This window comes from Anolis sagrei, chromosome 13 (genome assembly GCF_037176765.1).
Source record: "Anolis sagrei isolate rAnoSag1 chromosome 13, rAnoSag1.mat, whole genome shotgun sequence".
NCBI classification, from domain to species: Eukaryota; Metazoa; Chordata; class Lepidosauria; order Squamata; family Dactyloidae; genus Anolis; species Anolis sagrei.
The window spans coordinates 7,231,580-7,253,930 of NC_090033.1; the positions used below are offsets into that span (position 1 = coordinate 7,231,580).

At 39.8% G+C, this 22,351-nt stretch overlaps 2 protein-coding genes across 2 annotated transcripts in view; one reads left to right on the forward strand and one right to left on the reverse strand.

Moving 5' to 3' along the window:
• ALPL (alkaline phosphatase, biomineralization associated) overlaps window positions 1-8,288 on the reverse strand; it is a 30,001-nt gene extending 21,713 nt beyond the window's left edge. Inside the window, exons 1-3 of the mRNA XM_060758881.2 lie at window positions 8,097-8,288; window positions 3,151-3,259; window positions 1,091-1,210 (exon numbers count right to left, since the gene is read on the reverse strand). Of these exons, the coding sequence (XP_060614864.2) occupies window positions 1,091-1,210; window positions 3,151-3,205 (175 nt within the window). The 5' untranslated portion in view covers window positions 3,206-3,259; window positions 8,097-8,288. The remainder of the gene's footprint in view (window positions 1-1,090; window positions 1,211-3,150; window positions 3,260-8,096) is intronic.
• Window positions 8,289-17,319: 9,031 nt separating this feature from the next.
• Window positions 17,320-22,351, forward strand: part of ECE1 (endothelin converting enzyme 1) — a 28,285-nt gene continuing 23,253 nt past the window's right edge. The window contains exon 1 of the mRNA XM_060758878.2: window positions 17,320-17,408. Within this exon, the coding sequence (XP_060614861.2) occupies window positions 17,406-17,408 (3 nt within the window). The 5' untranslated portion in view covers window positions 17,320-17,405. The remainder of the gene's footprint in view (window positions 17,409-22,351) is intronic.

The window sequence follows — 22,351 nt, forward strand, 5'->3', positions numbered from 1 at the left end:
TATAATGAAATAATATAAATAATACTGAATAATAATAATAATCCCTCTGTGTGTATGTATATATAAGTGTCTATGCAAAATAAATAATAATAATAGTAATAAATAGTAATAAAGAAATAATAATATAAATAATACTGAAATAATAATCATCATCATAAATATTATTATTATTCAGTATTATTTATATTAGTATGTCATATATGTGCATATAAGTGTCTGTGCAAAATAAGAAGAAGAAGAATAGGAATAATAATAAATAATAGTAATAATAACAGTAATAAATCGTAATAAAGAAATAATAATATAAATAATACTGAAATAATAATAATAATACTAAAAATAATTCCTCTGTGTGTATGTGTATATAAGCGTCTGTACTGAAATAATAATAATCATAAATATTATTATTATTAAGTATTATTTATATTATTATGTCATATATGTGTATATAAGTGTCTGTGCAAAATAATAATAATAAGAAGAATAGTAATAATAATAAATAATAGTAATAATAACAGTAATAAATCATAATAAAGAAATAATAATATAAATAATACGAAAATAATAATAATAATAATAATAAATAATCCCTCTGTGTTTATGTGTATATAAGTGTCTGTGCAAAGTAATCATAATAAATAAGCATAGTAATAACAGTAGTAATAAATAGTAATGAATAAATAACAATATTAATAATAACACTGACATTAATAATAAATAATAATAAATATTATTAATAATGATAAATAATAATAATATAAGTAATAAATAGTAATAAAAAGCAATAATAATATAAATAATACTGAAATAATAATAATAATAAAAAAATCCTTCTGTGTGTATGTGTATATAAGTGTCTGTGCAAAATAATAATCATAAATAAGAATAGTAATAATAATAGTAATAAATAGTATAAATAACAATATTAATAATAACACATATTAATAATAAATATTAATAATAATAAATAATAATAATATAAGTAATAAATAGTAATAGTAAATAGTGATAAATAATAAAGAATAACAGTATAAGTAAATAATAATTCATAATTAATAATAATAATAATAATAAATACTGATAACCTCACCATCACCGAGGAAGAGGATCACGTTCTTGGCCACGTTGGTGTTGAGTTCCTGCAAGCGCAAGGCTGCCTGGAGGGTCTCCTGGGCTTGGCGCCGCCAGTACTTGGGGTCCTTCTCCTTCTCTAGATAGGCAGGCAAGGGAAAGGAAGACCTGCTCAGGACACCGCCGGCCCTGCAGGGATGGCCTCTCCATCGGTGGGCCTTTCCCACCCTTCCCAGCTCTGCCCTCCCGTTTCCCACCCATGAATCCCGACATCTGCCCACTTCTGGCACTTGGGACTGGCTTTCCAGGACTCCCTGCTCAGTCCAAGCGGGTGGCACAGAAAGGAACGACAGCCCCATCTTCTCAATCAAGGTATAATAATAATAATAATAATAATAGTATTAATAATAATAAAATTTAATAATTTAAACAATATATTCTAATAATAATGAAATAATAGTAAAACTACAACAACATAATATAATAATAGTTAGATAATAATAATAATATATAATAACAGCAGCAACAATACAATCATATATACAGCACATATATAATAATAATAATAATAATAATAATATAATTATAGCAATATAATAAAAACAATAACAAGATAATAATATATAATAACAGCAGCAACAATAGAATCATATATACAGCATATATAATAATAAAATAATAATATAACTACAATATAATAACAATAGTATATAATATGTATATATAACAACAGCAACAATATAATATTTCCACAAAAATATAATAGCTATATAATATATAATAATAATATATAATAACAGCAAGAATATAATTAAAATAATATGACTACAATAATATAATAATAACAATAATAACAAGATAATAATACCAATAGGATATAAATAGTATCTATAATAAGGTATAATAACAATAATAATATATTATAATAATAACAGCAACGATTTAATAATAACTACAATATAATAATATAACAACAATATAATAATATAATAACAATAGTAACAAGATAATAATATCAATAGGATATAAATTATATATATATATATATATATATTAACATCAACGGTTTTAATAATAATATGATTACAGTATAATAATATAACAACAATATAATACTATAATAACAATAACAAGATAATACCAATAGGATATAAATTTTATATATATATATATATATATATATATATATAATAAGGTATAATAACAATAATAATATAATAATAACAGCAACAGTTTAATAATAATTACAATATAATAATATAACAACAATATAATAATATAATAACAATAACAAAATAATAATAATAGGATATAAATAATATATATAATAAGGTATGATAATAACAATAATAATATATTATATTAACAACAGCAACAGTTTAATAGTAATATAACTACAATATAATGACAAAAACAATATAATAATAACAATTGTATATAATATTATATAATAACAATAATATATAATAATGACAGTGGCAATATAATATATAACATAAATGCAAAATAACAATAATAATAATAATAATAATGATGGTTCCAAATAACTACAATAATATAATAATAATTATATTAATAACAATAGTATATAATATTATATAATAACAATAATATATAATAATGACAGTGACAATATAATATATAAAATAAATACAAAATAATAATAATAATAAGGATGGTTCCAAATAACTACAACAATATAATAATATAATAACAATAATATATAATATTATATAATAACAATAATATATAATAATGACTGTGGCAATATAATATATAAAATAAATACAAAATAATAATAATAATAAGGATGGTTCCAAATAACTACAATAATATAATAATAACAATAATATATGACAGTGACAATATAATATATAAAATAAATACATAATAATAATACTAATAATAATAAGGATGGTTCCAAATAACTACAATAATATAATAACAATAGTATATAATATTATATAATAACAAGAATATATAATAATGAGAGTGACAATATAATATATAAAATAAATACAAAATAATATGTAATAATAATAATAATAGTAATAATAAGGATAGTTTCAAATGTCTCACCAGGAACGAGAGCGAGGGCCAATCCCAGCAGCAAGGGAAAATGCAAGAGTTTCATGGTGATTCCTAGGAGTGCGGAAGGGGCGCCACTCGAACCCAAACCCAGGTGTTTCTGAATGAAAGGAAAAGAAAACATTATTATTATTATTATTATTATTAATAATAATAATAATAATAATAAATCATTCTCGAAAGGGGTGGTGGGCCCAAGACAGCAAAGTTTGGGTGCAAACCGGACATATGTGGGTCAGGCACATATGTGTCATGCGTATGAAGAACCCCAAACTCTATTATTATGACTATTAGTATTAGTATGACTCCGACCGGAGTGTCACGCAGAGGACGTGCCAACCCTGGCCATGTGGGCACTTTGTCAGAAACGGGTGTTTGGCCTCAAAAGAGTTCTGTCATCGCAATGCAAGTTGCAAATCTGGTTCCCGGATTAATTCCATTGTCGTCGTTGCCGTCCTTCTGGGAAAGTGCAAATGCAAAGCAGGCCCCGCTTCTTGGCTCAGAATGGCAGGTCGTGGGCAAGGAAAGTGAAACAGACTTCTTTCGGGAAGGCCCGCTTTTGCTTCGGCAAGGGCCTCAACCCTCTCCTCTCTTTGGAAGGCGTGCGTTTGCAGGAAGTGAAACGAGCTGAGGACGAAAGCGGGAGGAAAGCGGGGCCTTGCGATGGCTGCCGGGACAATGGGAAGCCACGGCCTTTCTCCCACTGAGGGCTCTCTCAGACTGGAGCCTTTCTCCCACCGAGGGCTCTCTCAGACTGGGGCCTTTCTCCCACCGAGGGCTCTCTCAGACTAGGGCCTTTCTCCCACCGAGGGCTCTCTCAGACTGGGGCCGTTCTCCCACCGAGGGCTCTCCCAGACTGGGGCCTTTCTCCCACCGAGGGCTCTCTCACACTGGGGCCTTTCTCCCACCGAGGGCTCTCTCAGACTGGAGCCTTTCTCCCACCGAGGGCTCTCTCAGACTGGGGCCTTTCTCCCACCGAGGGCTCTCTCAGACTGGGGCCTTTCTCCCACCGAGGGCTCTCTCAGACTGGGGCCTTTCTCCCACCGAGGGCTCTCCCAGACTGGGGGCTTTCTCCCACCGAGGGCTCTCCCAGACTGGGGCCTTTCTCCCACCGAGGGCTCTCTCAGACTGGGACCTTTCTCCCACCGAGGGCTCTCTCAGACTGGGGCCTTTCTCCCACCGAGGGCTCTCTCAGACTGGAGCCTTTCTCCCACCGAGGGCTCTCTCAGACTGGGGCCTTTCTCCCACCGAGGGCTCTCTCAGGCTGGGACCTTTCTCCCACTGAGGGCTTTCTCAGACTGGGGCCTTTCTCCCACTGAGGGCTCTCTCAGCCTGGGACCTTTCTCACACTGAGGGCTCTCTCAGACTGGGGCCTTTCTTCCACTGAGGGCTCTCTCAGACTGGGGCCTTTCTCCCACTGAGGGCTCTCTCAGACTGGGGCCTTTCTCCCACTGAGGGCTCTCTCAGACTGGGGCCTTTCTCCCACTGAGGGCTCTCTCAGACTGGGACCTTTCTCCCACTGAGGGCTCTCTCAGACTGGGGCCTTTCTCCCACTGAGGGCTCTCTCAGACTGGGGCTTTCTTCCACTGAGCACTCTCTCAGACTGGGGCCTTTCTCCCACTGAGCACTCTCTCAGACTGGGGCCTTTCTCCCACTGAGGGCTCTCTCAGACTGGGGCCTTTCTCCCACTGAGGGCTCTCTCAGACTGGGACTTTTCTCCCACTGAGGGCTCTCTCAGACGGGAACCTTTCTCCCACTGAGGGCTCTCTCAGACTGGGGCCTTTCTCCCACTGAGGGCTCTCTCAGACTGGGGCCTTTCTCCCACTGAGGGCTCTCTCAGACTGGGGCCTTTCTCCCACTGAGGGCTCTCTCAGACTGGGGCCTTTCTCCCACTGAGGGCTCTCTCAGACTGGGGCCTTTCTCCCACTGAGGGCTCTCTCAGACTGGGGCCTTTCTCCCACTGAGGGCTCTCTCAGACTGGGGCTTTCTTCCACTGAGCGCTCTCTCAGACTGGGGCCTTTCTCCCACTGAGGGTTCTCTCAGACTGGGGCCTTTCTCCCACTGAGGGCTCTCTCAGCCTGGGACCTTTCTCCCACTGAGGGCTCTCTCAGCCTGGGACCTTTCTCCCACTGAGGGCTCTCTCAGACTGGGGCCTTTCTCCCACTGAGGGCTCTCTCAGACTGGGGCTTTCTTCCACTGAGCACTCTCTCAGACTGGGGCCTTTCTCCCACTGAGGGTTCTCTCAGACTGGGGCCTTTCTCCCACTGAGGGCTCTCTCAGCCTGGGACCTTTCTCCCACTGAGGGCTCTCTCAGACTGGGGCCTTTCTCCCACTGAGGGCTCTCTCAGACTGGGACCTTTCTCCCACTGAGGGCTCTCTGAGACTGGGGCCTTTCTCCCACTGAGGGCTCTTTCAGACTGGGACCTTTCTCCCACTGAGGGCTCTCTCAGACTGGGGCCTTTCTCCCACTGAGGGCTCTCTCAGACTCGGGCCTTTCTCCCACTGAGGGCTTTCTCAGACTTGGGCCTTTTTCCCACTGAGGCGAACGAACACTAGAATCATAGAATCATAGCGTTGGAAGAGACCTCATGTAACCAGAGGGAGTCCAAGGGGCGTCAAAGCGCATCAACTTTGGTGCGGGCAGGACAGGCCGAGGGCGCCTGGCCAGTCACCTGGCTCCGGCCCAGAGCACCTGTGGGTTTGTGGGCCGATTGGCGGCTAATTCCTGGGATTATCCCCGCTGAGCGACAGCGATACCCCTTTCAGGCCGACGTTGGACGCAAAGCCCAAGCTGGACGCCGGCCATCTGGCAGCCGGAGCAGGAAAGGCAAAGCAAAGCAAGGCAAAGAAAAAGGAAAGGCAACCATGCGATGCGGCGGCCAAAAAAAGCCAACGGGATTTGGGCCTCTATAGTGTCTAGAGGCCGAGAAGGCATGCTCCCCATGCTCCATTCAGACCAAGTTGCCTGGAATCTCACTGTGTCCAATTCTGGGAGATTTTGACTCTGAGCTAGAATGAGGGAGATTCAAAGGATCAAGAGTCTGGAGAACAAGCCCTATGAGGAGCGGCTGAAAGAGCTGGGCATGTTTAGCCTGGAGAGGAGAAGACTGAGAGGAGACATGAGGAGGGCTGTGTATATAGATATGACGTGAAGTCCTATGGAGGGAGTAATGGCTTCGAACTACAGGAAAGGTGAGGAAACTGTGAGACATGTTCAGCAGTGGAACTCCCTGCCCCAGAGTGTGGTGGAGGCCCCTCCTTCGGGGACTTTGAAACCACCTCGAGTCGCCTTTGGGTTGAGAGGGGTGGTATACAAATATAGTAAATAAATAAATAAATGAATAGAAGCAGAGGCTGGATGACCATCTGTTGGGGATGCTTTGAGTTTGTCCTGCTTCTTGGCAGAATGGGGTTGGGCTGGATGGCCCATGAGGTCTCATCCAACTATGATTCTAGTGTTAGTTCGCCTCAGTGGGAGAAAGGTCCCAGTCTGAGAGAGTCCTCAGTGGGAGAAAGGCCTCAATCTGAGAGAGAAGATGGAAAAGAAGACGGAGAGGAAGAGGAAGAATGGAGAGAGGAAAGAAGGAGTGGGGATGAAGAAGAAGAAGAAGAAGAAGAAGAAGAAGAAGAAGAAGAAGGGGAATCGTAGCATAATCAGAGTTGGAAGAGACCCCCAAAGAGGGCCATCTAGTCTAACCCCCTGTATTCTGCCGTGCAGGAAAAGCACCATCAAAACACCCCTCACAGATGGCCACCCAGAAGAGAAAGGAGGAGGAGGAGGAGGAGGAGGAGGAGGAGGAGGAGGAAGAAGAAGGAGGGGAAGAAGAAAGGGAGAGGGAAAAGAGGAAGAGGGGGAGGAAGGAGAAGAAGAAAAAAGGAGGAGGAGGAAGAAGATAGGGAAGAAGGAAAAGAGGAAGAGGGGGAGGAAGAAGAAGAAGAAGAGGGAGAAGAAAGGGAAAAGAAGGAGAAGAAGAAAAGAAGAAGAGGAGGAGGAAGAAGAAGAAAGGGAAGAGGGAAAAGAGGAAGAGGGGGAGGAAGGAGAAGGAGAAGAGGGAGAAGAAAGGGAAAAGGGGAAGAAGAAAAAAGAGGAGGAGGAAGGAGGGGAAGAAGAGAGGGAAGAGGGAAAAGAGGAAAGGGGGGAGGAAGGAGAAGGAGAAGATGGAGAAGAAAGGGAAAAGAAGGAGAAGAAGAAAAGAAGAAGAGGAGGAAGAAGAAAAGGAAGAGGGAAAAGAGGAAGAGGAGGAGGAAGGAGAAGAAGAAGAGGGAAAGGGGGAAGAAGAAGAAAAAAAAGAGGAGGAAGGAGGGGAAGAAGAGAGGGAAGAGGGAAAAGAGCAAGAGGGGGAAGAAGGGGAAGAAGAGGGAAAAGAAGGAAAAGGGGAAGATGAAGAAGGAAAAAGAGGAGGAGGGGGAGGAAGAAGAAAGGGAAGAGGGAAAAGAGGAAAATGGGGAGGAAGGAGGAGGAGAAGAGGCAGAAGAAAGGGAAAAAGTGAAGGAGAAGAAGAGAAAGAAGAAAAAGGAGAGGAAGAAAGTGAATGGGAAAAGGAGAGAAAAGAAAGAAGGGTGAAGGAAGGGGGGGAGGAAGGAGAGAAAGGGGAAGAAAGTGCGAAACGAATGGGAGAAAGGGAAAGGAAGAGGGAAAGTGCGAAAGTGAGAGGAGAAAGGAAAAGGGAGGGAAATGAAGGAGAAGAAAGTGGGAGCTAGGGATGATGGATGGATGGAGGGAAGGTAGGAAGGAAGGAGAAGAAATAGAAGAGGAAGGAAAGAAAAGAGAAGAAGAAAGTGGGAGAGGATGAAAAGTTGGAAGGAAAGAAGAAGAAGAAGAAAGGAGGGCAAAGAAGGAAAAGGAGAGGAAGAAAAGGGGGGAGAGAAGAAGGGAGGAAAAGAAAAAAGGAAAGAAAGAAGGAAAGTGGGAGAAAGTGAAGCTGGCTGTTCCTCACCTCTTTCTTCTTCTTCTTCTCCCTCTTGGCCCCTTCCTCTCCTCCTTCTTCCTTTGCTTTCTCCTTCCTCTGCTTCTTCTTCTCCTCCTGGATCCGCGGGGCTTTTTAAAGGAGGGAGAAAAAAAGGAGGGAAGGAAGAAGGAGGAGGAGGAGGAGGAGGAGAAGAGGAGGAGGAGAAGGGGGGAAGAAGGGAAGGAAGGGGGCTGAGCCCCAAGGCAGGCCCAGGGTGCCCCCTGCTGGGCGAAGCCAAGCCCTCTCTCTCCCTCTCTCTTTCTCTCTCTCCATTCATCCTTTCTTCTTTCCCTCCTTTCCTTCATCCCTCTCTCCCTCCCACTCTCCCTTCTTCCATGCCTTCTCTTCTTAGACTCATAGGATCCTAGACCTGGAAGGGACCCCTCAAGGCCATCTAGTCCAACCCCCTTTATTTTGCACCATCAATGGCACCATCAAAGCACCCCTGACAGATGGCCATCCAGCCTCTCTGTTTCAGAGCCTCCAAGGAAGGAGCTTCCACCCCTTCCATATGAATATAATATGTAATATATAATAATAAGATAATATCGTGATATTTATTTACAGCATTTTTATCCCACTCTTGAAGGCAACTCATAATAATAATAATAATTATTATTATTATTATTATTATTATTATTTACAGTATTTTTATCCTGCTCTTTTCAACCTGAAGGCAACTAATAATAATAATTATTATTATTATTATTATTTATTTATTTACAGTATTTTTATCCTGCTCTTATCAACCTGAAGGCAACTAATAATAATATAATATAATAATATTTATTTACAGCATTTTTGTCCCTCTCTTTTCAGTTGAAGGCAACTAATTATTATTATGATTATTATTATTATTATTTACAGCATTTTTGTCCCTCTCCTTTCAGCCTGAAGGCAAATAATAATAATAATAATAATAATAATAATAATAATAATATTATAATGATATTTATTTACAGCATGTTTGTCCCTCTCTTTTTCAGCCTGAAGGCAAATAATAATAATGATGATGATATATTTATTTACAGCATTTTTATCCTGCTCTTTTCAGCCTGAAGGCAACTAATAATAATAATAATAATAATAATAATAATAATATTTATTTACAGCATTTTTATCCCACTCTTTTCAGCCTAAAGGCAACTCAATAATAATAATAATAATAATAATATATTATTATTATTATTATTATTATTATTATTATTATTATTATATTTATTTACAGCATTTTTATCCCGCTCTTTTCAGCCTGAAGCCAAATAATAATAATAATTATTATTATTATTATTTATTTATTTATTTATTTATTTACAATAGTTTTATCCCGCTCTTTTCAGCCTGAAGGCAACTAATAAAAATAATAATAATAATAATATAATGATGTTTATTTACAGCATTTTTGTCCCTCTCTTTTCAGCCTGAAGGCAACTAATAATAATAATAATAATAATAATAATAATATATTTATTTACAGAATTTTAGTCCCTCTTTTTTCAGCCGGAAGGCAAATAATAATAATAATAATAATAATAATAATAATAATAATAATAATATATTTATTTACAGAATTTTAGTCCCTCTTTTTTCAGCCGGAAGGCAAATAATAATAATAATAATAATAATAATAATAATAATAATAATAATATATTTATTTACAGAATTTTAGTCCCTCTTTTTTCAGCCGGAAGGCAAATAATAATAATAATAATAATAATAATAATAATAATAATAATAATAATTCTTTACAGCATTTTTTCCCCTCTCCTTTCAGCCTGAAGGCAACTAATAATAATAATAATGTTGGAAGGATCTCTAAAGGCCATCTAGTCTGTGTCAAATCCTACAAGGAAAGAGCTTCCACCCCTCCACATTAATATAATATGTAATAATAATAATAATAATAATATGAATATGAATATAATATGTAATATAACGTAATAAGAATAAATATTAATATAATAATATGATAATATAATATAATAATGATATTTATTTACAGCATTTTTGTCCCTCTCTTTTCAGCCTGAAGGCAACTAATAATAATAATAATAATAATAATAATAATATTGGAAGGGACCTCTAAAGGCCATCTAGTCTGTGTCAAATCCTCCAAGTAAGGAGTTTCTACCCCTCCACATTAATATAATATATAATATATATTATATATAACAACATAAAAAGAATAAGATATTAATATAATAATAATAATATAATATAATATATATTAATATAATTATAATTATTATTTATTGACAGCATTTTTATCCCGCACTTTTCAGCCTGAAGGCAACTCATAATCATAATCATAATAATAATAATGTTAGAAGGGATCTCTAAATGCCATCTAGTCCAACCCCCTTTATTCTGCCTCCCATGCAGGAAAAGCACAATCAAAGCAGCCCCGACAGATGGCCATCCAGCCTCTGTTTCAAACCCTCCAAGGAAGAAGCTTCCAACACTCCACATTAATATAATATGTAATAGAATATATAATAATATATATTAATGTAATTTAATAATAATAATATGTAATAGAATATATAATAATATATATTAATGTAATATAATAATAATAATAATAATAATAATAATAATTATTATTATTATTATTATGTTGGAAGGCAACTCTAAAGGCCATCTAATCCAACCCCCTTCTGCCTTCATGCAGGAAAAGCACCATCAAAGCCCTCCTGACAGACGGCCACCCAGCCTCTATTACACTCCGAGGCAGAGAGTTCCACTGTTGAACATGTCCCCTTATGGTGAGGAAGCTCTTCCGCTTCTCATGTCTCCTCCTCTCCGCCTTCTCTTCTGCAGGCTGAACAGACCCGGCTCTTCAAGACGCTCCTCATAGGGGTTGTTCATGCTCTGTAGGCCTTTGATTATTTTAGTTGCCTTCTTCCAGATTAAGAGTCATTATTGTCATTATTATTTCTCTCTCCTGCATTTCCAGGATTGTCCATCAGGCGGCGCCCTTGGCTAAGACATTCACTACATAGAGAAGAGCCTCAAACAGGTGAAAACACATATGTCAGAAGACATCAAAACACAAGCAAATCATATACCATGATCCATATGAAAGATTAGGGAAATAACTTGAAATAACACACACACACACACACATAGGTATATATAGCATTGTGACTAGAGAATGTATACATACAAACACACACGCATACATATATAAAGTATATTATATATATATATATACACACACATATATAGATTACATTGTGACTAGAGAATGTACACACACATATATAAACTGTATATATACACACATATATGCACAAACTATATATATCGACACACACACATATGCATATATATGTATTATGCATATATACATATTCTATACGCACGCACATATACACATGCATATATATATATGTATTGTGCATATATACACATACACACACATATATACACACATATATATTGCATTGACTAGAGAATGTATACAAACACACAAATATATAAACTATTTATATATACACAAACATATATGCATACACTATACATATCTACACTGTGTATATGCACACAATATATATATGTATTATACATATATATACATTATATATACACACATATATACACACAAATATATTGCATTGTGACTAGAGAATGTATACGTACACACACATGTAAACTATATATACGCACACATATAGGCATAAATTATTTATATACTCTGTATGTATGCACACAATATATATGTATTATGCATATATACACATTATATATACACACACATATATATATATTGCATTGTGACTAGAGAATGTATACGTACACACATATATAAACTATATATATATATACATACACATATATGCATAAATTATATATATACACTGTATATATGCACACAATATATATATGTGTGTGTGTATTATGCATGTATACACATTATATATAGACACATATATGCACACACATATACATATGCATATATATGTATTATGCATATATACGCATTATATATACACACACACACATATACATTTGCATATGTATTGTGCATATATACACATTATATATACACACACATGCAAATATATGTATTATGCAGATATACGTATTATATATACACACATATGCACATACACATATACATATGCTTACATATTATGCAGATATATGTATCATACATATGCACACACATATACATATATATGCATTATATACACACATATACATATGCATCTATACATATTATATGCACACACATATACATATGCATATATATATATGTATTATGTATATGTGTGTGTTATATATACACACATATGCATATGCATATATATGCTTTATATATACACACATGTATATATGTATTATGCGTATAGATGCATTATATACACACGCATACATATGCATAAATATATGTGTGCGTGTGTGTTGCCTTGTAGGCCTGTTAGTGATTAAGATGCATCGGAATTGCTCTGTGTTGCGGTTTTCGGGCTCTTCTGTTTCCGATTATTTCCTCCCAGATTTTCCCAGAGTTCGAGTCCTTTTTCGGGAGCTCCATATTTGGAAGTCGGTTCGGACTTGGCCAAGGAAGGCAACCTCTGGATTCCAAGGAATAGATGGATATCTCTGTATCTCTCACGCGAGTTGATTTGGAGGGGGTCTTCCTGGGACCCCCACCCCTCCCTATGAGGACCCCAAACCTCTTTGGCTTGGGAGGAACACGCAACCTAACCCTTGGACGGCCCTTCCCACGGCATAGAATATAATATAATATCCCTCGGCATACAATATAATATAATGCAATGCAATGCAATGCAATGCAATGCAATGCAATGCAATGCAATGCAATGCAATGCAATGCAATGCAATGCAATGCAATGCAATGCAATGCAATGCAATATAATATAATATAATATATAATATAATATAATATAATATAATATAATATAATATAATATAATTGAGGATAAGGATATAATCATAGTCCTTGGGGAGGGCGGGGCCCTTCATTTGAGGAAGGGAGGGAGGGAGGGGTGGGTGCGCCTCCGAAATTATGACCAAACGAGGCCATTTCACTCATTTCCGGCCACCAAATCCATCCTTTGATTCACTTCCAGGCAGGCAGGGCTGGGCCCAGGAAAGGGGAGGGTGGGAGCTGCACTCCTTCCCCAAGGGCTGCAGGTGGGGTGATGGGAGTTGTAGTCCTACACACACACACATACGCCTTCCCCCTCCTGGGAATGGCCATGGAAGGTGGGCAAATCGACACGCAGACAAATACGAGGGTTGAATGAAAAGTAATGCCTCCCCCTTCGTAACTCCTCAACAAATGGCAGTACTGGCTTGTTCAGCAGACTCTCCCCTACAGTTCCATTTTGTCAGGAAGCCTTAGCATTGAACGGACCTTCATAACTCAACAGATGGCAGTACTGGCTTGTTCAGCAGACTCTCCTCTACAGTTCCATTTTGGCAGGAAGCCTTAGCCTTGAATGGACCTTCGTAATTCCTCAACAGATGGCAGTACTGGCTTGTTCAGTAGATTCTCCCCTACAGTTCAAATTTGGCGGGAAGCCTTAGCATTGAACGGACCTTCTTAACTCAACTGATGGCAGTACTGGCTTGTTCAGCAGACTCTCCCTTACAGTTCAATTTTGGCGGGAAGCCTTAGCATTGAACGGACTTTTGTAACTCAACAGATGGCAGCACTGGCTTGTTCAGTTGACTCTCCCCTACAGTTCCATTTTGGCAGGAAGCCTTAGCCTTGAACGGACCTTCGTAATTCAACAGATGGCAGTACTGGCTTGTTCAGCAGACTCTCCCCTACAGTTCCATTTTGGCAGGAAGCCTTAGCATTGAACGGACCTTCGTAACTCTTTAACAGATGGCAGTACTGGTATGCAGCAGGTACTGTCTTGTTCAGCAGACTCTCCTCTACAGTTCCATTTTGGTGGGAAGCCTTAGCATTGAACGGACCTTCGTAACTCCTCAACAGATGGCAGTACTGGCATGCGGCTGGTACTGGCTTGTTCAGTAGACTCTCCTCTACAGTTCCATTTTGGCGGGAGCATTGAACAGACCTTTGTAACTCCTCAACTGATGGCAGTACTGGTATGCAGCATGTTCTGGCTTGTTCAGCAGACTCTCCTCTACAGTTCCATTTTGGTGGGAAGTCTTAGTATTGAACGGACCTGCGTAACTCCTCAACAGATGGCAGTACTGGTATGCGGCAGGTATTGGCTTGTTCAGCAGACTCTCCCCTACAGTTCCATGTTTTAGATTAAGCCAGTTGGGAAGCAGAGTTGAGAAGACCTGCCGTTTCTTGTTAGCTTGACCTCCCAGGCACACTCCCAATGAGAAGGTGTGTTGCCATCTGTGTCTCTATCGTCTCTCTCCTGAGGAATCTGTAGAAGGTCCGAATAGCAACAGTCAGAACTTACCACGGAGCAACAGACTGGTTCAAGACTGGGAAAAAGCATATGGCAGGGTTGTATACCCTCACCCGACGTATTCAACTTCACATCATGCGGCATGCGGGGCTTGACGTATGCAAGATTGGAGTTGAAATTGCTGGGAGGAACATCAACAACCTTAGATATGCAGATGACACCACTTTGATGGCCGAAAGCGAGGGTGAAGGCGAAAGAAGAAAGGGCAAAAGCTGGGTTGCAGCTAAACATCAAAAAACCCAAGAATGATTGACAACTGGGAAATAGAGGGAGAAAACGTGGAAGCCGTGGCCGACTTTGTATTTCTTGAACATGAAGGAGCTGAGGGTGGTGACGGCTGACACGGAGCTCTGGTCCAGGAGGTGACAGAGTCGGAAATGACTGAACGAATGAACAACAACAAGATTACTAGGTTCTTGTGGGTTTTTTCGGGCTATGTGGCCATGTTCTAGAGGCATTTTCTCCTGATGTTTCGCCTGCATCCTTGGCAAGCATCCTCAGAGGTAGTGATGCTTTCCGTAGATGCAGGCGAAACGTCAGGAGAAAATGCCTCTAGAACATGGCCACATAGCCCGAAAAAACCCACAAGAACCTAGTGATTCCAGCCATGAAAGCCTTCGACAATACAAACAACAAGATTGGTAGGTATTTATTTATCGTGTCATCCGCAACCAGAACATTGTATTACATTTCTAACAGAACAAAATAAACAGACAGATTTAAAAAAAACGCAAATTTTGCAAACTTGGTAGCTGATTAAATGTCCTTTGGCCAGTATCAGGCCCCTTGGAGTGCCTCTGGTGTTGCCGCAAGGAGGTCCTCCATTGTGCTTGTGGCAGGGCTCAGGTTGCATTGCAGCAGGTGGTCAGTGGTTTGCTCTTCTCCACACTCACATGTCGTGGATTCCACTTTGTAGCCCCATTTCTTAAGGTTGGCTCTGCATCTCGTGGTGCCAGAGCGCAGTCTGTTCAGCGCCTTCCAAATCGCCCAGTCTTCTGAGTGCCCAGGGGGGAGTCTCTCACCTGGTATCACCCACGGATTGAGGTGCTGGGTTTGAGCCTGCCACTTTTGGACTCTCGCTTGCTGAGGTGTTCTAGCGAGTGTCTCTGTAGATCTAAGAAAAGTATTTCTTGATTTAAGTCGTTGACGTGCTGGCTGATACCCAAACAGGGGATGAGCTGGAGATGTCTCTGCCTTGGTCCTTTCACTATTGGCTGCTACTTCCTGTGGTGCAATACCGGCTAAGCAGTGTAATTTCTCCAGTGGTGTAGGGCGCAGACACCCTGTGATAATGCGGCATGTCTCATTAAGAGCCACATCCACTGTTTTAGCGTGGTGAGATGTGTTCCACACTGGGCATGCATACTCAGCAGCAGAGTAGCATAGCGCAAGGGCAGATGTCTTCACTGTGTCTGGTTGTGATCCCCAGGCTGTGCCAGTCAGCTTTCGTATGATATTGTTTCTAGCGCCCACTTTTTGCTTGATGTTCAGGCAGTGCTTCTTGTAGGTCAGGGCACAGTCCAGAGTGACTCCCAGGTATTTGGGTGTGTTGCAATGCTCCAGTGGGATTCCTTCCCAGGTAATCCTCAGAGCTCGGGATGCTTGTCTGTTCTTAAGGTGAAAGGCGCATGTCTGTGAGATATGATAGCCATGTATAAATATGTGAGAGGAAGCCACAGGGAGGAGGGAGCAAGCTTGTTTTCTGCTTCCTTGGAGACTAGGACGCGATGGAACAATGGCTTCAAACTACAAGAGAGGAGATTCCATCTGAACATGAGGAAGAACTTCCTGACTGTGAGAGCCGTTCAGCAGTGGAACTCTCTGCCCCAGAGTGTGGTGGAGGCTCCTTCTTTGGAAGCTTTTAAGCAGAGGCTGGATGGCCATTTGTCAGGGGTGATTTGAATGCAATATTCCTGCTTCTTGGCAGAATGGGGTTGGACTGGATGGCCCAGGAGGTCTCTTCCAACTCTTTGATTCTATGATTCTATCCTCAAGCTACGAGGGATCGCCTAAGAAACTCCATCAGGACTTAAAGTTTGTTTTGTTAGGCAAGTTTGCTCTAGATGCATCATCGGTGGGGTTCAGTGTGCTCTCTGGCTGTAGGTTAAACTACAACTCCCACTATGGTGAGTCATTCTCCTTAAACCCCTTTGAGGAGGGTTCTGTGTGCCAAGTTTGGTCCAGGTCCATCATCAGTGAAGGTCACGGTTTCTCTGGTTGTGGCCAAACTACAACTCCCAAAAATGAAGGTCAGTCGTCCGCCCCGCCCCCCCCTCCCCCCGCCCCCAAACCACTCCGTTAAACAAATTTTGGCATATTAGGTATATGTACCAAGTTTGATCTAAATCCATCAATGTTTGTGTTCACAGTGCTCTTGAGATGTAGGTGAACTACAACTCCCCCAAATCAAAGTGAATTCCCCCCAAAGACCTCCAGTATTTTTGCTGGTCATGGCTGCTCTCTCTGTGTGCCAAGTTTGGGCCAATTTCCATTTTTAGTGGAGTTCAGAGTGCTCTTTGATTGCAAGTAAACTATAAATCCCAGTAGCTACAACTCCAAAATGTCCAGGCCAATTCCCCTCAACTCCCTATGATTCTATGATTCTATGTGTTTTAGATGGGTTGGGGATCAATAGAGATAGATCAATAGGTGGGTCACTACCCAGGCGGGGCCACCAGGGGGCGCGCGAGACACACAACAGAGAGAGCAGGGTGGGGGCCCCTCCCTTTGGGAAGCGGAGTGGGCGGGGCCGGCGAGAGCCCCGCCCCCAAGAGAGGAGGGTGGGCGGGGCTATGGATAGCCCCGCCCCCAAGGACAGAAAAAGAGAGAGAGAGAGAAAAGGGAAGAGAGGAAGGAGGCAGCAAGCAGCGCCATGGTGAGTGGGTTGGGGGGGGTGGATGGAGGATTGGGGGGATGCTGGGCCTTGTAGTCCTCTCCCAGGAAGTGCCCATCAAGCTGTGGATAGAGAGAGGGAGGGAGAGGGAGAGAGAGAGAGAGAGAGAGAGAGAGAGGGAGGGGGCTTCCGGAAGTGAGGAATTGTGGGAGTGGGAGTCCAAAACAGCTGGAGGGCCCAAGGAGCACCACCACAGCATCCTCCTCCTTGGCCTCCTCCATTGGGCTGAAATCCAGAGCCAAACCTATGGTTTCCAATTGGGGATGGGGGTCATACTGGTTGTGTTTCAATAGAAACAGAAACAATATAATAAGAATAATAATAATATTGTATATAAACAATATTATAATAATATATTTTATATAAACAATATAATAATAATATATTTTATATCAGCAATATAATATTTTATATCAACAAATATAATAATATATTTTGTATTAACAATATAATAATATTTTACATAAATATAGTAATATATTTTATATAAACAATATAATAATAATATATTTTATATCAACAGTATAATATTTTATATCAACAAATATATTTTATATAAAAATATAATAATATTTTATATCAACAAATATAACAATATGTTTTGTTTTAACAATATAATAATATTTTACATCAATATAGTAATAATATATTTTATATACACACTATAGTAATAATATATTTTATATAAAAATATAATAATATTTTATATCAACAAATATAATAATATATTTTGTATTAACAATATAATAATATTTTTCATAAATATAGTAATAATATATTTTGTATACACAATATATTAATATATTTTACATAAGCAATATAATAATATTTTATATAAACAAATATAAAGTAATATATTTTATATAAACAATATAATAGTAATATATTTTATATAAAAATATAATAATAATATATTTTATATCAAAATATAACAATATATTTTGTATTAACAATATAATAATATTTTACATCAATATAGTAATGATATATTTTGTATTAACAATATAATAATATTTTACATCAATATAGTGATATATTTTGTATTAACAATATAATAATATTTTACATCAATATAGTAATAATATATTTTACATAAGCAATATAATAATATTTTATATAAACAAATATAAAGTAATATATTTTATATAAACAATATATAAAATTGTTTATATAAACAATATAATAATAGTCGTTTATATAAAGAATATAATAATATATTTTATATAAACAACATAATAGGGTTGTTGTAGGTTTTTTTGGGCTATATGGCCATGTTCTAGACGAGGCATTCTCTCCTGATGTTTCACCTACATCTGTGGCAAGCATCCTCAGAGGTAGTGAGGTCTGCTAATCAAGGTGGTCAGTTGAAACATTCACCCCTAGCTCCAACAGACAAGAGTCCTTTGTCCCACCCTGGTCATTCCACAGATATATAAACCAATTGTCCTAATTCCAACAGACCTCATGATCTCTGAGGATGCTTGCCATAGACGCAGGCGAAACGACAGGAGAGAATGCCTCTAGAACATGGCCATATAGGCCGGAAAAACCTACAACAACTCAGTGATTCCGGCCATGAAAGCCTTTGACAATACAATATAATAATATTTTATAGAAACAATATAATAATATATCTCATATAAACTATATAACATTTTATATAAACAAATATAATGATATAATAATGCATAATAATAACGGGATTGCTGTGAGTTTCCCGGGCCGCCTGGCCAATATGTTACAGCAGCATTCTCTCCTGACGTTTCGCCCACATCTATGGCAGGCATCCTCAGAGGTTGTGAGGTCTGTTGGCAACTGGGAAAATTGGGTTTATCTATCTGTGGAGCCTACTTGAGGCAAGTGTAACTGTTGCAATTGACCACCTTGATTGCAGCTTCAAGGTCTGGCTGCTTATTGCCTGGGCAGATCCTTTGTTGGGAGGTGTTAGCTGGCCCTGATTGCTTCATGTCTGGAATTCCCCAGGCAGTGAGGTTTATATATCTGTGGAACGATGTCCAAGGTGGGAGAAAGAACTCTTGTCTGCTTGAGGCAAGTGGGAATGTTGCAATTGATCACCTTGATTAGCATTGAATGGCTGCAAAGTCAATCAGTGAGGGTCTCTGCATGGCTAACCCCTTCTAGCAAAGGATTCCCTCCCAGGCAGGAATCAGCCAGGCCTCGAAGCTGCAAGGGCATTCATTGCTAATCAAGGTGATCGATTGCAACCTTCTGACTTGCCTCCAACGCACAAGGAAACCCTAATACTCCCATCATCCCCAAACAATTTGAGGGATTGTGGGGGACGATGGGAGCGCGTGGCCTAGGCATGACTAATGGGTCTGCCTTGGGCGCTTGGCACACAGCGGGCGCATTGTCGGGGCCCACAGAGCGTGTGATGAGGCTTCCTATCGAAAGAAGGAAAGAAAGAGAGAAGAAAATGGATATGTTTGTTTACCCCAACGAGGACTGGCGTAGTGCTTTCCCACTTAGGCCTCGACCCCCAAACTAGAGTCTTTTAGGCCAGGGATTGGGCATGAAGGGGGATGGACTAGATGGCCTTTGGGGGTCTCTTCCAGCTCTATTATTCCGTGATTCTATCTCCTTCCCTGGAGACTTTGAAACGGGATGGATGGCCATCTGTCGGGGGTGCTTTGATGGTGCCTTTCCTGCATAGCATCGTGGGGCTGGACTAGATGGCCTTTGGGGATTTCATCCAGCTCTATTATTCAATTAGTCTATCTCCTTCCCTGGAGACTTTGAAACAGAGACTGGGTGGCCATCTGTCGGGTGTGCTTTGATGGTGCCTTTCCTGCATCCTGGGGCTGTACTAGATGGCCTTTAGGGTCTCTTCCAACTTTATTTATTCTATGATTCTATCTATGTATTTCCTTTCCTCGAGGCTTTTAAACAGAGGCTGGATGGCCATCTGTCAGTGGGGCTTTGATTGTGCTTTTCCTGCATAGCAGAAGAGGTTGGACTAGATGGCCCATGGAATCTTTTCCATCATTATTATATTTTTATTATATCATATATAATTATATGTAATGAATATATATATAATAAATAATAAATAATATATATATAATTTATCATTATATTATATATTTTATTATATTATAGTATTATATATATATACATACACACATATATAAATTATATATATAATTTATTATTATATTATCGTATATATATTATTAATTTATAATATATATTATATTATCATATTATATATTATATTATCGTATATATATTATTAATTTATAATATATAAATATATGTTCTTATTGTATTATATTGTTATATATTATATTATATATATATTAATATGAAGTAGTGGAAACTCCTTCCTTGGAGGCTTTGAAGCAACGGCTGGGTGGCCATCTGTCAGGAGGGCTTTGATTGTGCATTCCCAGCATGGCGGGCAGAAGGGGGTTGGACTAGATAGCCTTGAGAGGTCCCTTCCAGCTCCATTATGGTGTGATTCTCTGTGGCCACCGCGTGGCCCTTGTTTTGGTTCCTCCTTGGTGCCGCTTCCAGGTCCCTATGGCTGGTTGGGACTGGCTTTGGGGCATGATTTTGGCCCAGCGTCCGGCGGGTCAGCAAACCTGGCAGGTGGCCTTGGGCCAAGAGCCAAGCTGTCCATCCCTCTGTCCATCCGGGCAGAGATCCAGCAGGAACCGTGCCTCTTTCTCGCCCCTTTCAAGCGTGCAAGTGTCATTCTCCCGCTTTCCTCCCCACTGAAGGGACCCCCGAGGGCCATCTGTTCCACCCCCTTCCTTGGAGGAGAGCACGGCTGAATCCCTCCTGAGAGAGGGCCAGCCTGATTCCGTTTTGCAGAGGAGAGGAACCCTCACAGGGAGGCACAACCCAAGCCCACCCAAAAGAGGAGGCCCACCCAAACTACGTATGCGGTCCCACCTCAGCATTGAGAGCTTCCTGGCGTTTGGGGTCTCTCTTCCTTCTTTCCTTCCTTCTCTGGAGGTCTGTCAGCAGAGGCCAGATGGCCATCCATCGGGGGAGATTGGGTGGTACCTTCCTCCCTAGGAGCAAGGAGTTTGGTGTCAGATGTATGCAGATGACACCCAACTCTATCACTCCTTAGTCACATCCCGCCTGGACTACTGCAACACTCTCTACATGCGGCATTGAATCCACCCCACTCCTCCCTCCTTCCCTCCCTTCCTTCCTTTCCTCCTTACTTCCTTCCTTTCCTTCTTCCTTCCTTCCTTCCTTCCTTTCCTCCTTCCTTCCTTCCTTCCTTTCCTCCTTACTTTCTATCTTTCCTTCCTCCCTCCCCTTCCTTCCTTTTTCTTTTTTTCTTCCTTCCTTCCTTTCTTTATTCCTTCCTTCCTTCCCACCTTCCTTTTTTCCCCTTCCTTCCTTCCTTCCTTCCTTCCCTCCCTCCCTTCTTCTTTCCTTCTTCCTTCCTTTCGTCTTTCCTACCTTCCTTTCCTTCCTTTTTTTCTTCCTTTTCTTCTTTCTTTCCTTCCTTCCTTCTCTTTCATTCTTTCTTTTTCTTTCTTTTTTCCTTCCTTCCTTTCTTTTTTCCTTCCTTCCTTTCTTTCCCCCCCTTTTCCTTCCTCCCTCCTTCTTTCCTTTACTTCTTCCCCTCTTCCTTCCTTCCTTTCCTCCTTCCTTCCTTCCTTCCTTCCTTCTTTCCTTCCTCCTTCTTTCCTTTACTTCTTACCTTCTTCCTTCCTTCCTTTCCTTCTTCATTCCTTCCTTCTTTCCTTTTTCCTTCTTTCCTTTACTTCTTCCCTTCTTCCTTCCTGCCTTCCTTTCCTTGTTCATTTCTTCCTTTCCTTCTTTCCTTCCTCCTTCTTTCCTTTACTTCTTTCCTTCCTTTCCTCCTTCCTTCCTTCCTTCTTACCTTCTTCCTTTTATGTTTGGGATCTGCCCTGAGTTCCTCTGGGGAGAGAGGTTGG